This window comes from Melanostigma gelatinosum, assembly GCF_949748355.1.
Source record: "Melanostigma gelatinosum genome assembly, chromosome: 22".
In the NCBI taxonomy this organism is placed as follows: domain Eukaryota; kingdom Metazoa; phylum Chordata; class Actinopteri; order Perciformes; family Zoarcidae; genus Melanostigma; species Melanostigma gelatinosum.
Genome location: NC_136655.1, coordinates 7,521,264 through 7,537,218, shown reverse-complemented (window position 1 = coordinate 7,537,218; position 15,955 = coordinate 7,521,264). Strand labels below are relative to the sequence as shown.

The 15,955-nt window shown below is 43.3% G+C and overlaps 1 protein-coding gene across 1 annotated transcript in view; it reads left to right on the top strand.

Annotated features, from left to right (window-relative positions):
* The window catches only part of cacna1c (calcium channel, voltage-dependent, L type, alpha 1C subunit), a gene marked incomplete at its 5' end in the record, with an annotated part of 157,274 nt that overhangs the window by 79,832 nt on the left and 61,487 nt on the right, over window positions 1-15,955 (top strand). The window contains one exon of the mRNA XM_079294870.1: window positions 14,720-14,859. Coding sequence (XP_079150996.1) covers window positions 14,720-14,859 — 140 coding nt within the window. The remainder of the gene's footprint in view (window positions 1-14,719; window positions 14,860-15,955) is intronic.

The window sequence follows — 15,955 nt, the reverse complement described above, 5'->3', positions numbered from 1 at the left end:
TGCGTGGGGGGGCATGTTAGGTTGGAACAGGAAAATATCCCGAGACAAACTATTGCCACAAAGCTGGACGTGTCAAAATATCACCGTAGATTTCCCTTAATTGGAACTAAGGACCTAACCGAATACAGCCCCAGACCAAAAGTATGTCCATAATATGTTTTTGCCATGTAGTGAAAATAGCATACTTTGTTTGCTAAACACAGATGAAATCTGTTCAAAGTGAAGTCCTTTTCTCTAAAAGCTGCTCTACGGCCTCAGTGAGCCAAAACCCACAAGAAATATGAAAATATATATATATTAAAAAAAAAAGTGCCGAGATCATGCAGCTAATCCTGCTAAGCTTTGAACAAGGGCCCAGAATGTACTGTGTGTCCCTGCCCACAGGGGGAGAGGGAAAGTGAGAGGGAGTGTGTGTGTGTGTGTGTGTGTGTGTGTGTCTCACGGGTCTTGCTACCCATTGTTAGCCCAGGCCACTGGTCTAAAACAGCCCAATTGCTCACTTGTGTGTTTCTTTCTCACTGTGCATATGAATGAGTTTGTGCAAGAATACGGGTATGCGTGTATATGTCCGTGCATGTGTGCTTCTGTGCGTTTGTGTGAGTCTTTTCTGCGTGCGACACAATACGAGTCTTCAGATACGGCAATCCCAAAATCACCGTCACCGCAGGCAGCAGAACACTTAATGATCTTTAATGTGTGTGTGTGTGTGTGTGTTGGTGTGTGTCATCAGTGACTCATCAATGCAGTAGGAAAGATTGGCGACAGTGGCTCAGAAGGTAGAGCGGGTCTTTTCTCAATCAGAAGATCGGAGGTTCAATCCTTGGCTCGATGTCGATATGTCCTTAACCCCAAATTGTTCCCCGTGTGTGATTGAGTGCAGACTTGCTTGCACTAATACCCCTCCCTCTTCCTCTTTTATGTCTTATTCTCCCTTTTCGTCCTGTTCGTTGAGAGTTGGAGTGGCGTTTCAACTAGATCGCAAGAGAGTAGCGTATGTGTTTGCACCTTGATTACACGTAGCCGTATAAATCCATTTGTTGAATGCTTATTAACCCTTGTGCCCTTTACTGTGCTTTTAGTGCATCAGCTTAGTACCATGAAATCTCCTTTCAGCTCCATGCTTGCTTCTCTCTCTGGCACACACACACACACACACACGAGAGAGAGATGGCCTCGCGATACCAGAGCACTGCTGAAGAGTTTATGTTAGAAACGGGATGCACAACCCTTCTCACTCCTTTTATCTGTTAAAGCTCTTACCTGCCACCTGCTTCCACGCTCTCCTTCGCTCTCCTGCCCCGTCAGCCATCTTGGCTCCAGGTGGCCACCGGGGACCATGCCCCTCGGGTCAGTTTCCTGCCAGCTGCAGGGAGATTGATGAATCAGAGGTTCCACGGTGGCTCCAGTGGGATCGCTGAGGGGTCGGTGTGGGGGACAGGCCCCATCGAACACCAAGAAAGCAGAACTAATGGGCATGCTCTGGGGGGGAAAACAAGCAAAGGAAGGGGGTAGTAGAGGTGTGTGTTTGTATATTTGACGACTGACAGACAGGCAGGGGCATCTGACAATTGTGGCACAGAAGCAGACAGATAATATGCAAATTGGTTAAGAACAGACTGAATGAACAAACATCAAAGAGAGGAAGGTAGGAAGGCAGAGTGGTGAATAAAGAGCTGTAGCGTGGAATACAGTACAAGGACAGGATGGAGGAAAGAAATACTGCAGGGAAGTGGGATGAAAACAAGATATATGTGGAGAAGGTGTTAGATTAAAGGACAGAAAGATGGAGAGGAGGAGGAAGGTAATGATTGGAAACCCCACTTTGAATGCTAATGACTCTAAAAAACCTACATCTAGATAACATGCCTAATTGTAAATGCTAATGTTCATTTTAGATACATATTTATGGCTAATGCTAATATGTGAGGAGAGGTAAATGTTTACTGCAATGAAATCAATCCTATGTAATAAAATAAGAGCCAATCATAGACCCTTTCATCTTTTTGTCCCATCCTCCATTGTTACTTCCTTTCATCTTTTATTTCCTTCCATACTTCCTCTATTCTTTGAAAGCCTCTTCTTACTTCCCCTTCTACTGTCATTGGCTGTCATTGGACACAGACTGAAGGGCGGGTGTGTGTGTGTGTGTGTGTGTGTGTGTGTGTGTGTGTGTGTGTGTTTGTGAATCTGTACGATCTGTTTCTATTTGAGTTCATCTGAGTTTGTCCATGCGTGTCCATGACAATGTGTTTGTGCGGCCTATTCGCTATATATCTGTATGTCCTTGTGTCCAGACAGGCACAGTGTGTGTCCTCTCTGTGTTTGGTCAAGCTTGTGACATCACCCCTAAGCAAACCACGAGGGCACGTCGTCCTACAGATGTGCTTCATATCGAGGGTTGACACGGTGACTAGCAGTGCTCCAACGTAGTACAGGCAACTGTTGGTATACATGAACGCCAACGAGCTAATCATCGCAAAACAGGCGACTGAGTCTCCAGTTCACCGTTCCAGGAGAGTAACTCGCATAGAGAGTAGCATGCTGCTAAGCTACACAAAGGTACGGTATGTCTACCATAGGAGTTTCAGTTGACGCTCAATACAGGAAGCAGGATGCAATAGTCTGCTGGGTTGGCGCTGGGAGGCTTAGCAAAGCCACAACAGTGACTTTTCATAATTTTGTTAAACTCTGGATCACTTGCTTTGTGAGGGAAAACCGCTTGAAACCTTCCAAACCTTCTGCTGCTGTTTTATTTAATTTTTTTCTGTACTAAGCACAGTTTTCATTCAGGATGAATTCATTGTCTATTCCCCTCCTGTGCAAGGTCATCTGCACAAAAATGTATTTTTGCAATTAGCTCTAAAGTCATGTCGTGAAAAGACAAATTCTAAAGTCACAGCAATGTGAGGATGGTTTGTTTGGAGGGAAAGAGGAGATCCATAGTGTATCAGTAGAATTAGGAAGCGTCTACTCGTAGGCAGGAGCGAAGAAGTAGAGAAAAGTCGAGCAGAGGAAACAAAGCGCGATAATGATGGAGGGATGGATTGCGAGAGCTGGTCAACGTGCCAGACTCAGCGGGGGTTTACATCACACCACTGGGTGGAAAGTTAATGAGAGGCCAACTCACACACGTACACACACTAACACGCAACAACACGCACACAAGCATGCACACAAGGGGTCCAAAGTTGAGCCAATCTAAATGATTCAATCAAAAGCTAACGTTGGCGTGCAAACACAGCTTTTAACAAGTCACTGGTGCTAACACGCACACACACACACACACGCACACACACTCAGATAACACTAATGCACAAGACCATACCCAAAGGCATCACGCACAGAGAAGGTTTGCAAAGAAAGTTATAATGGAGACTGCTAAAAGAAAGAGGGAAGAAAAAGGATGTGTGCGAGTTAAAGGCAGAAATTGTGTGTGTGAGGAGGGATGGACAACAGAGAGAGAGAACGAGAGAGAGGGAGAGAGGGAGAGAGGCATGTCCTTGTATTCAGACTATCTATGTGATACTGTGTACTGATGTCTGGCCGAACACTGTGCGCCTCCGCCGGTGTCTTTGTATGTGTCTGACAGTCCAATATCCATTATCATTCATGGCTCATCACACACTCCAATATACGCATTGCACACACACACACACACACACACACACACACACACACAGCAGGGACACACTGTGTAGTAAGAGACGGCAAGGGTAAAATGACAGACAGGAGACTCGTGAGGAAGTAGACTAATTGTTTTACCCCTCTTTCCTCCCCATCTCTCTTCGTCTCTCCCTCGTCTCTTTCAATGCGTCTTTATCTCTCCCTAAGCAGTGGTTGCTTTCTCCATTCAGACTGCCAGGCTGTAGGCCGCATCATGTGTGACATTAAAGTTAACTGAAGGCAGCGTGAAGGAAATCATCACTACGGGTGAGCCTGAGTGTGTGTATCGTTGCTCAAGAATTCAGGGATGAACTGCAGATGTGTGCGCAGATGTGGACTTTTACAAACAGACAGTGAAATCTATTTTTGACTATATTTTTTAGTTGACTAGTTAGGCCTATATAGGAGTTAAAGTTGCTCTCTTTCTCTGTTTTTCTTTCTTTCTTTGCTCCACCTAGACCTTTTCACTCCTGCCCTGGGCCTGTCCAGATTTCTCCACTTGTTTATTTTACTCACTCAAACTACCACCCCCTTCTGCGCATAATGTATCAAGTATCGGGTAACATGTTCCAGTAATTGGTTCCGAATACAACATGATTTTTATCACTCCACACGCGTGTAATTGTATCGGATGAACAAATCCAGGGTGGCGGTCATTAAAACGCCGTTGCATCAGGAAATAAAAATTCACTTGGTTTAACAGGATTATCAAATCACGTAAAATACGCAGAAACTGATTATTCACTTACGTGTACCATTATTTTTGTTGCTGGGTTAATCTTTTGGGGATTTTGCCCTTTTGACATCTTTCCTGTTCCATAAATAGCTGTTTTAAGTGTGACGAACACTTGGGGGTGCATTTAAAAGTTGTGCAATCAGGGAAGTGCCAAGGAATTATGGTCCCATATGTGTCTTACTCTTCAGTATAGTCTTTATATTTTCTACAATGTGCAGTAAGCACCGCCTCAGTTTCTCATCACATCTATAATTTAAGCGTTGAGCGTGAGGATAAAGTGATGAATGTGGTAAAAAGGTGGAAGTACATGCACGCACACACTCCATCACACACCAGGTATGCAATACAAAGCGTGAGCATTGCATTATTACGCCGTTATATACAAATGCACACATAGCATTCGGTCCTAGCTGGGTATAGCTTTTTCCCTTTTGTAACGTTTGGTCCGGCAGGTCTGGTTGGGTGGTTGGCCGTGGGGATCGTCTCAAGGTCCGCTCCCCTTGATCATTATTCTGTTCTCGGCCATACGTGCTCCAGAAGTGACGACAAAGACAACAAATGATGACAGAAACGTAGCGAAATTCATGAGATCTACCGGCCGCAGCGTGCACATGCGCCGCCGTTGGACGAAGGTGTCCCTCAAGAGTGTGGGAGTTGAATTTGTCTGAGAGAGTGAGTTATGTGTCAGATGTGCGAGCGCGTCTGTGTGCGTCTTTCTTGTAGTCAATGATGACCGTGGCTGTACAGTAAGTAACACGGCTGCAAGCCACATCCATTGTGTCCCCCACTGCGCTGACAGGGAGAGTGTAGGTGGAGTGTGTTTGCTTTGTTTTGTCTTTGATCAAAGAAATATCAGACAAAGCACACGCAGACGGCTCAAAACAGAACATATTGTCACTCCTGAGTGAAAAATGACTTTATTTCCATCCTAATCTGATTTGCTACAGGAAGGAAGAAAGATGGTGTATTGCTTATACGGAACAGTGGTTCAGGATTATACATTTATATTGGTACGTATGTAGAACAGGGTTTACTCTCGAGGATGCTCCCTGAATCAAACCAAGCAGCATGCGATACAAACCTCTCTCTGTTTACAGAGCAGAGCCCAGCAGACCCATACAGTATCACAGAGGTGCGGTGTATACATCATGCACAATTCAAGAGATGCTGTCGCCAGTTATGTTGACTGAGAACTCCTCGCAGGAGGATGCTGGTTTGCCAGAAGAATAAATCAGCGTAACCGGTCAGCAGCAGCAGCAGCAGCAGCAGCATCATCGTGAACGATCAGAGGACAGCGAGCCTGTCACGTTATATGAACCAAGTCAGCTGATAGCGTGCGGGACGAACGCGGCGCTCCGCGAGTTCACCTAACTCTCCATCCTCGCACTTTTTCCTCCATCGTCTCTCCACATCTCATAGCGTGAAACTTCCCAGTCTTGAACTCGCGGCCCGACAAGTTGCCACATCCTTGTCCGTCTGTGTCAGGGGTTTTCTGATGCTGCAGACCAAACCTGGGCATTCCTGTCGGTTCGATTGGAGAAAAAGGAGCGTCGGAGGTTTCGGAGAGAAGAAGTGATTTGAAAGAGGGAGAAAGAGAAGACAGAGGTTGAAAGGAGACAAGGTGAGGACAGAGCCTCTGAGGTTTCCACAGTGAAGGAAGAAAGAGAGAATTCATTTTTTCCTCCTCTGTCCTCATTAATAAGCCTGTAAGCCTTTTTAATAGTCTTGCTCAGCTCTTTCCCTCTATCTCTCCTCATTTTGACCCATCAGCTAAAACGTGCTTTCAAATGTGCTTTCCCCCCCCCCCCCCCCACACCCCTCACCTTATCTTAATTACTTTATTTTTCTATTTCACTTTGCACTTTCATCAAGTTCAGTTTGTCTTTTTATAGCTTGGGTCGCTGTTTCGGCAGTGCTACTATGGTAACAGCAGGGAAGTGGGTGTTAGCTGTTAATCCTGTTTGGGTGTCATGGTGGCATTGCTATGGCACCCGGTAGGAGACTCAAACTCCCTTCTTTTTGAATTATGTTTCATCAATAAGGATTTGGGAGGTCAGGGGGAAGAATGCTGGGTTTTGGCTGAAATCACTTAATGTTGTGTTTTATATATATTCATACATATTCGCCACAGTTCCTGCTGAGCATCTGACTGCTCAAAGATACATTATGAACCAGAGATCTCTGGTTGCCATCGTTCAGAAACAAATCTGTTGCATAGTTCAGTTCCTTTCAATGTTGGATTTGAAACAGACATTTGAGCACACATAATAGCCATGTAATGAAAGCACATGTTACTTACTGAGGGGACTCGTTATTGATTCCAGCTGCCATTAGAAATAATTGACATACATTCAATCCAAACTTAACATTAAGGCCACTAACCTAGAATTACCCCCCTCAACCTCAGAATTAATTGATATCCCCTCTTCAAAAAGGTTTATCTCAAAAATATGTAGAGAAATATCAGTCTGACAAAACATCATCCATACCATCAAGAAAATGGGAATCAGACCTGTCCATCACTCCTGATGCTGATTTCTGGAACCAAATCTGCAATAACATCTACTTCATGACTAAAAATGCCAATTTACAACTAATACAGTGTAAAATACTTCACAGAATTCATTACACCGGGCAAAACATGTTTCAAATGGGATTCACGTCAGATATCTGTCCACATTGCACTCAAAACAGCCCGGACAGCTATGTTCACACCACCTGGCACTGCACACCAGTTTTTTGGGAAGAAATAAGTGAGTCACTGTCTGTCTTCCTGGGCTGCCTCGTCCCTTTATCCCCTTCACTGTGCTTACTAGGAGACATCTCAACAATACATCTGAGTAAAACAAACCGCAAATTACTCCTTGTGGCCCGAACTATCGCCAAGAAAACTATCCTCATGAACTGGAAATCAAGGAATAACACACACATCGCACACTGGAGAAACTTAATGACAGAGTATATTTCAATGGAAAATCTAACCTCATCCATCATATACAATACAACAGAACACCATTCCACCTGGTCATCCCTCACTGTGTTTCTGCAAACGTGACACCACCCATTCTATTAATATTGAAATATGTACAGTATATATACCGGTGTGTATATATATATATATATATATATTTTTTACTATTATTGATTTCTGTTTTGTTTTTCTTGCCGGACAACCAATTGAAACCCACGTACATGCATACATGAACATCCATATGCACACATACTTACCTATTTTTTCATTTTTTTTTTTGGTTTGTTGTGGTTTTTTTATTTATATAACTATTTTTATTTTTTACTTTTCTCTGTGTATATAATTTATTGACCCTAGGGTCACATTGTGTTTTTTATGCTTTTAAATGTCTGCTCTGTTAAGCACTTTGTGATATTATTGTCTGTGAAAAGCGCTATATAAATAAAATTCATTCATTCATTCATCTATGGCACAATGACACCAGCACCCCTCTCTTCGTTCATTTGTCTCGGTGATTTCTCTATTACTTCAGCCCTTTGGTTCATCCCACTCTTTCTGTATCTTCCTGTTATGAGGACAGGATAATTGATTGGGAGCACGGAGAGCACAGAGGGGAGGCTGGAGGAGAGAAACAAATGGACAAAAAAGGAGAAGAAAGAGAGCAAGGAGAGAGGTGGATATGGACAGAAAAGGGAGCAAAAGAATGTGCTAACAAGCACAGCTTCACTTATCTGACTGCATTTACAGGGAAGGAGTGGGATGACAAAGGCGGATGAAGTGATGTACAGCTGAATTACACAGTAATGACCATGTGTTTCATTTCTCACGTTGGCTCACTTCTGACACGTTTGTCCTGTGTAAATACAGTATATGACCGTTTAAAGACACTGGGCTGTTGGTTGATTGGACGGTTTAACTTCTGGTTCTTCTATTCAATGTCAGAAGTTAAGAAAACATACCGGTAATAATTTTCCAGTGCCTATTGTTGAAAGTAATTTAATAAATCCAGTTTACTAGTTGTTGTGCTGTGTTGTGATTCCTGTGTATGACTGAACAAAAGTGAGACATTGATTGAAAGACATCTGTAAACGACTGCTTTTCAAGATACTATGTTAATATACAACTGTATATTCTCGTCATTCTATACCACCTTTCAGTCTGCCTCTCTTCCTTATAAGTCACCACAGCACGATCACTCCAAGACACACATTAGATGACACGCACACATGCTCCGTACCATGAGTCATGCAATGAGCTACAGAGTATAGTAATCTATCCGTCAGTTTGGCGAGCAGCTACTCTGATCTTGTTGCACTGCAGTGATCTGTGTGTTTGTGTGTCACTTCACTTTGTCTTCATTTGTACCTCCGTTTGTGTGTCATACTGCATGTGGAAGCGTGAGAGTGTGTGTGTGTGTGTGTGTGTGTGTGTGTGTGTGTGTGTGTATGTGAAAAGGCGTGTGTGTGCATATCGACGAATGCGTGACTGTGATGGGGTGTGTGTGTGTGTGTGTGTGTGTTTGTGTGGGGCGGCCTTCCAGCATATGTCTTTCTGCGCGGTGAGGTAGGAGAAGTTGTGATAAGTCGGCGCACGCACACACACACACACACACGCACACATCAGAATGCAGAACTGAAGAGGTAGCATTTTACACTTGAGACGGCGAAGAAGAAAGAAGGAATGAGTGATTGTTAGCTAGGATGGAGGGATGAGGGAATACGGAGGAAGAAAGCGATATTCTTTCGCCCTTTCCCCTTGGCTTTTTCCTTTTCCCTCTCTTTACATACGGTGTCTTGCTATCCTTTTCCTCCTGCTTTCTGTCTCTCCGTCTCCTCTCTCAAGGGTACCAGTTACTTTTCTCACTTGCAAAACAAGAGCATTTACTCTCTCTTGAGGTGGTTTTGCCTTCGTCGCGAGAAAAGGTTGAGGTGCTAAAGGGATCACGGATTACTCAACAATTAGCCTTCTGTCTTGCTTTTTCTGCGTCTTTGGGTCTTAACACACGAAGCCAATCTCAAAGCATTAGTGCTGGAAAACACCTTTGCATAGCTTCACATGAAGTCATGTTTTCCCTTTCAAAGTTTCCTCTGAAGAAAAAAACACAGACTACAGTCGACAGCCAACTTGTGCATATGTTCTGCACCAGCGTGAGAGAGAATATCATGGCATCTGTCTATATTTGTAAAAAAAAAAAAAAAAAAAACCTACAGGTGATGTTGAACAGCCGCAGACGGATTGCGTGTCAGGGTTTCCATCACATGCACACAAATACACTCCACGTTGCCTTTCTGTACTATATATCAACCTCTTCTTTCCTTTTTTTGTGTGTCTTCCTTCCCCCCATCCTTCCCTCCGTCCCTCATCTGGTAGATACAGTGCCCGTTGCCTGGAAACGGGAGTTTTTTGTTTATCTGTAAACTTTGATATTCACAATGCTGGAGGAAAGAAAAGACAAATAAATAAAATGGATTTAATAAGGCATTTTCTAATCAGTTGAGGAAAGGTAATCAGCCACATATAAACACGTACACAGTAGTACAACTCAGGAAATATGCAGCATGTGGATGTGCTGGGTGCAAAAGCACACAGTAGGCTGTGGTTGTGTGTCCATGAATCTTAATCCACTGTTTAAGGTGATCTATCTTCCTACACAGGGTCACAGATTACTGATGACCATCATACAATCAGTTTTTCTCACTCTCACACACACACACACACACACACACACACACACACACACACAAGCATGGACTCGTACAAGTGTGCATCTTAATCAAACGTAATCCTAGGCCAGAGGCCCACAGATTGGATCGTAGGTCTGTTAATGAGACTCATGTTGAGCAGGCTGCTGGCATGTTACTGGAATAGCATTTTTCCCCGCTGTGTTTGGATTCGTTGCCTCTCAGCGACGTCATTCAAAGAGACTCTCAGGAGGCGGGACCACAGCGTCTGTGAGTTCCGTTGACCTCGGTGGGATTTAAAGCGGTATTACGCTTTAGGTTGAGCCACTGGCTTTTAACGGCGAACACCGTACCTGCTACTTCCTGTATATTCATGCTTTATTCATGCGCTGAGACCTGTTTCTCCATGCAGTGAGAGCGACTGGAGAGAGAAGAAAACACGTTTTTCATTTCCTACTCACAGAGCGCAAGGCAACTGACAACGATGATTGACAATAACACCAGGCTTCACAACCCACGGTGGCATCAAAGATTAATATTACTTGAAGAACCTTTCTCAACAGAAGCTCCGTCGTAGGCGTGTGCCAAAGAGACGTCCATTCCTCCCCACATTAGAAGATTGTCTAAGTACTGAGACAGTGACCTATGGACGCTGTTGTGGATTTCACATCATACGATAATAAGACATTAATCTGCAAGTCTTCTCTTGCGTATTGTCAGCTTTGATTAAACATCTTTACTTATCTCCATGCTCTAGCAATTAAAACAACAGAAAAAAAAATACAGGCCAATCTTTGTTCACTGATCCAAAACTTAACCCCAAAGTTCTATTAAATACATCAACAACCTTCATTTCTGTGACTAAGACGAGACAATTACGAGACGCCATTAAACATGTTATACTGTAGATGAGATTAGACTAAAATGTAGTTTGAAAAAAATAAAAACAGAATTGCTCTTTATTTTCATTGACGTAAACAATGAGACTGAAGACAACAGAGAGTTGTTTTGTCAGTGAAGCAGTTTTGTGTCCTGTTCTGCGTGTTAAAAATGACAACTCACTGAAACTGTATGATGGTTCATTAATCCACTGCCAAACTGCACATGTTTTATAAACCACGCATTGCATTTTACTACAGATCTTACACAGCCAACAGCGTGGCATGCTGTAGATAGCAATGGAAGTTGTATTTGCCCCAAAGGCCCGTGCAGAGAGACAGAATGACACACTGCCGTCTCACAGAGGACTCGGTTAAACGCTATCAACTGGTGCTGCTGAGTGGTAAGTAACTATATGACATCGATGACTGGAGCAGCCATTAACACACATTTACAGAGCGCACACTGTTTTGTGCACATACACACAAACAACACACTGGTATACATGTGCACACACACACACACAGACACACAATAGGAAGTCTGGATGCTGACAGAAGAGTAGTAATTATGACGTTGTGATGTGCTGTGGATATTCTTGGTACAATACTGATCAGTGCCATCCGTTTGTGTTTGTGTGTGTGTGTGAGAGTCTGCGGCTGCAGCCCACAGTTTCCATGGTAACGTAGGAGCCCATCTTGGTCTCTATGGTAACTTCTGGTTGGCACCCACAGTGATAGAGAGAGAGAGACATAAAGAGAGGGACGAGGGGAGGAGAAGAGAGGAGGTGACGTAGAAGTGAGGGACAAGAAAGAGAGAGACGAAAAGGATTTGGGAGATGAGGAGCTAGAAGTTGGTGAGACTGTCTTCATTCTTTGGAGTCTAGTTGTTAAGTTATCTGCTCACGTTGGCTGGTGTTTAGCTTTAGTTAATAATATACTTATCACAAGTCAGGATAATGTCAAAACAAACCAGAATTCTTCTGTACGTGTCCATTTGTCACACAGTTACTGTGCTAAAGTTGTCTTCCCTTCTCCTTCACCACAGTTGCATCATTCGCCTGCTAATAGGACGTACACTGGCAATGCCGACTCCGGACCCTTGTATTTCGTCTCACTGTGGTGCTGCATCTGAATAAATCATAACCGGATGATGGTAGTGTGTTACTGTGTGGTTGGAAAGAAATGTTTCCTGTCTAAGCAGGGACGAGTCAGATTCGAGTGTGGCTTCCTTCTGTTTACACGGCTGTAAGGGGTTCAAATGTGCAGCATGAAAAGGAGTTTATTTTAAGATAAAATACAGGATAAAGTTACACGGAGTGCATGAAATGAATATTTTTGTTGTGTAGTTTTGGGTACTCATGCTGTCTTGCGTTTTTAAATGTTTGAATAGTTGGTAAAGTCTGTTAAAGGTGTTTTTGTTCCTGTTCTTCTTGATCTATTGAAAACTGCAAGCACACACACACGTATACACACACACCTACACGTACGTACTCTCACACTAGGCTACTGTGTGTCCATGTTTTGTTTTGTTTTCAAACACAGCTTAATGGCTAATCCTGTCTTGCAGCACATACACATACACAGAAGGTCATGGCCAATGGAAACATTGCCCGCTGTATGGTCGAATGTCGATACCGTAATCTGATTGGCCTAGTTGATGGATCGGCGGTTTGGTTGACCTATCAGAGCTAACTGAATTATTGCTCCCACTTACTCACCTTTCTGTCATTCTGTCTGCCTTCTCCTGTCTCTTTAGTCTGTGCCTCTCTCTCTCTCTCTCTCTCTCTCTCTCTCTCTCTCTCTCTCTCTCTCTCTTTCCAGTCACTAACCAGATTAGTGGGCCCCTTATGGATTTTGCCCTTTATGGGTCTGTATGAACGGAAGGAAAGGAGGTAGAGAAGTGAGTGTGTGTGTGTGTGTGTGTTTCTCAGGCTGAGCTGTTCCAACCAGATGTTTTTCTCTGTTGTATTCTCCGGAGCGCCGCACTGTCTGCCTGTCACCGGCAGATACACAGCCTGGGTGTGTGTGTGTGTGTGTGTGTGTGTTTGAGAGAGAGAGGGATGGAGAGCTTTTGTGTATTTGAGAGGAAGGATAAGTGTGAGCATGTGTGTGTGTGCATGTTTTAGATGAATTACTTCTACATAGACTACTTGTACTAACTGTGTGGTGGAGGGTCTGCAGTACGAATGACGACTATAAAAAAAAAACAATTCTCCAGGCTTCCTGAGCATTTCTAAGTGTGGGGAAAAAAAACCACTTCCAAAATCATAGCCTGTATGATAATCACATCATTAAGAAGACAAAATCAAAGCATGACTCTTTTACCAGTATCTGGGAATCCAACTGAAATGAACACCTTTCTAACCCGTAGTTCTTAGAAGTTACAAATGTGTCAAACCAGTGGCTACATAGAGTGGATGACTGATTCCCATGGCCCACAATATGTGTGTATGCAAGTGGCCTAAGTTGTTTGTTTAGCTGGACCAACGTAAGCCTCACATCAGCCTCCTCAGCAAATCTTCATGCAGCTTATCCAACGCTGACACGATCTTTAAACTTCAACAACGTTAAAGATGGATCATTTGAGTAAAACAGTCAGCATCTTGGAACATAAAGAATGTTCTGTTTGTAGAAGTTACCTTTGCACAGGTGCACAGCTTAATATGCCTGATAAAAGACCATTACATTGTTTCGTGGTGATTCTTTGCACACTATATTTCGGCCGTGAAGGTATTTCGGTAAACGTGGACATATATATATATACAGATGCTGTGTCCCTTCAGCCTCAGGTTCAGCTGGTTTCCTCCCAGGGATGGGCCTTTGAGTCTGGAGAGACCTGGCTGACCTTCTGTCCCAAACCTCTGGCCCTCTGTGGGTGTGTGTCCATGGGAAAACAGCAGGGACTGAGATGGATGGATAGATTGATGGATAAATATATTTAAATCTATGTACCTCAGAGCGGCAGGGAATGTTTCTGAGTAAAACCATTTTTTTGCTTCGTTCAAAGGGCAACTTAGTCGTTCTTATTTCTTATTTCTGTTACGAGCCGATATGACTGATGACTTGGTGTGTGATGAATTGGTGGTCAGAAAGTTACATAATCCCTTTCTCTGTCTCGAGGCCATTTCAGGACATTTCCCAGGACCCTCTTAGGCAGGGGTCATCACTGTGACAACAATCTCTGAGGAACTCTGTAGTAGGAGAGTTGCTCGTGTGTGTGTGTGTGTGTGTGTGTGTGTATACGCGTACATTCCTCTTCATGTAGTAGCCTCTTCGGACAGGAAGAGAGCCGCTTTCGTTAAATAATCCAAATGCTTTGATTGTGTACACGGTTACAAGTTAGACAAATACATGTTCACACATAAATAATCAAACACACACACACACACACACACACACCAGAAGCCACTTAAACAGTAAGAGAACGTCTCGTTCTGGCTGGTAAACTGAGAGGAGCACGCAGCCAACACTGTTGGTACTCATCAGTCACATACAGGTCTTCAGTGTTGTCATTGTGAATGAATGTGTGTATATCTTAGTGCTTTTGTTTGGCCAGTTGCTCGAACTAACCTTGAAGAATTTCGAATAGATGTTCTCTCGTTCCATTGGTGTGTCCCAATATGTGCTGTCCCGTTAAGAGTATCGATCACACAAGTGAAACTCAGTTTACCACAGACTCCACGACTATAATCTCTCTTTCATCTACGGTCTCCTGATGCTTGTTCTCTGTCACATTGAGCCGCTCAGGCTAATATATGGACCGGTCTTGTTTGTTGTGTCCCTACAGGAGCGTGTGGAGTATCTGTTCCTCATCATTTTCACGGTGGAGGCCTTCTTGAAGGTAATAGCCTACGGCCTGCTCTTCCACCCCAACGCCTACCTGAGGAACGGCTGGAATCTGCTCGACTTCATCATCGTAGTAGTGGGGTGAGTGGACAGAAACCAGAACTGTGATGTACTGCATGTATACAGTGTACATATATATTCATATGTATGGCGCTTTATGTTACTTTGAGTGGATCTATGTAGTCGACAGAAGGAATGACAATGATAGCAAGTCCTGTAGAGTTATAATTCGCCGTCTCTTTGCAGGGTTTGTAAAAACCTGCCACATTTTTAAACGTCAGCACATCATTGAGAAATTAATCATAGTACCTTGGTATAATTACTGTCAACAAATGACACTACAGCCAAGACAATTGGCAGCCTCTGTCCAACGCCAGAGACACTCGTAGTGCTCGCGTCTTACAATATGACGATCGTATTTCCTTTGATTTCTGTAGTAAATACAAGGAAGCTACTGCACTCACTCTTATCTTTGCTGACATTTATTCACTTAAGCTTTGTTGATGATTTATTTTGTTGAATCTAATTCAATGTATTTTCAAAATCCAATCAGCAGACATACGATGCAAATTTCAGACAGGCAGAAAAAAGAAAGATGTGGTCTCGTTTGTCTGCAGGAATAATACTTAACTCTCAGTATATGTGGTATTAATATTACTACAATACACAATACACAACTAAGTAATAATAATAATAATAATACATTTTATTTATATCGCGCTTTTCATGACACTCAAAGGCACTTTACATTAAAATCATCATATATAAAAACAATACACTAAAAACAAAGTACACAATAATAGTCACACATTAAAAGCAGTTTTGAACAGGTGAGTTTTGATTTGTGATTTGAATGTGGAAAGTATTGCCATAAAACAATCCTCCTTCGCAGTGAGTCTGCATTAAAGCCGCAGTAAACTTTGGTCTACAGTGTATCGGCGAAGCCTAAACTGATTAGCTTGTTAGATGCTGATAGCAAAGCTTTGCTCTGGTTTTCTTTATCTGCAACTCAGCAACATAGCCCATCTGCTAAACCCTCTGTGCCTGTGTGGATGTGTGTGTGTGTGTGTGTGTGTGTGTGTGTGTGTGTGTCTGTGCGTATGTGTGTGTGTGTGTGCGTGTGTGCGTGTTCTGCCTCCCAGCTGTGCTTTGCGTACAGTGTTGTGTGGGGGAAATG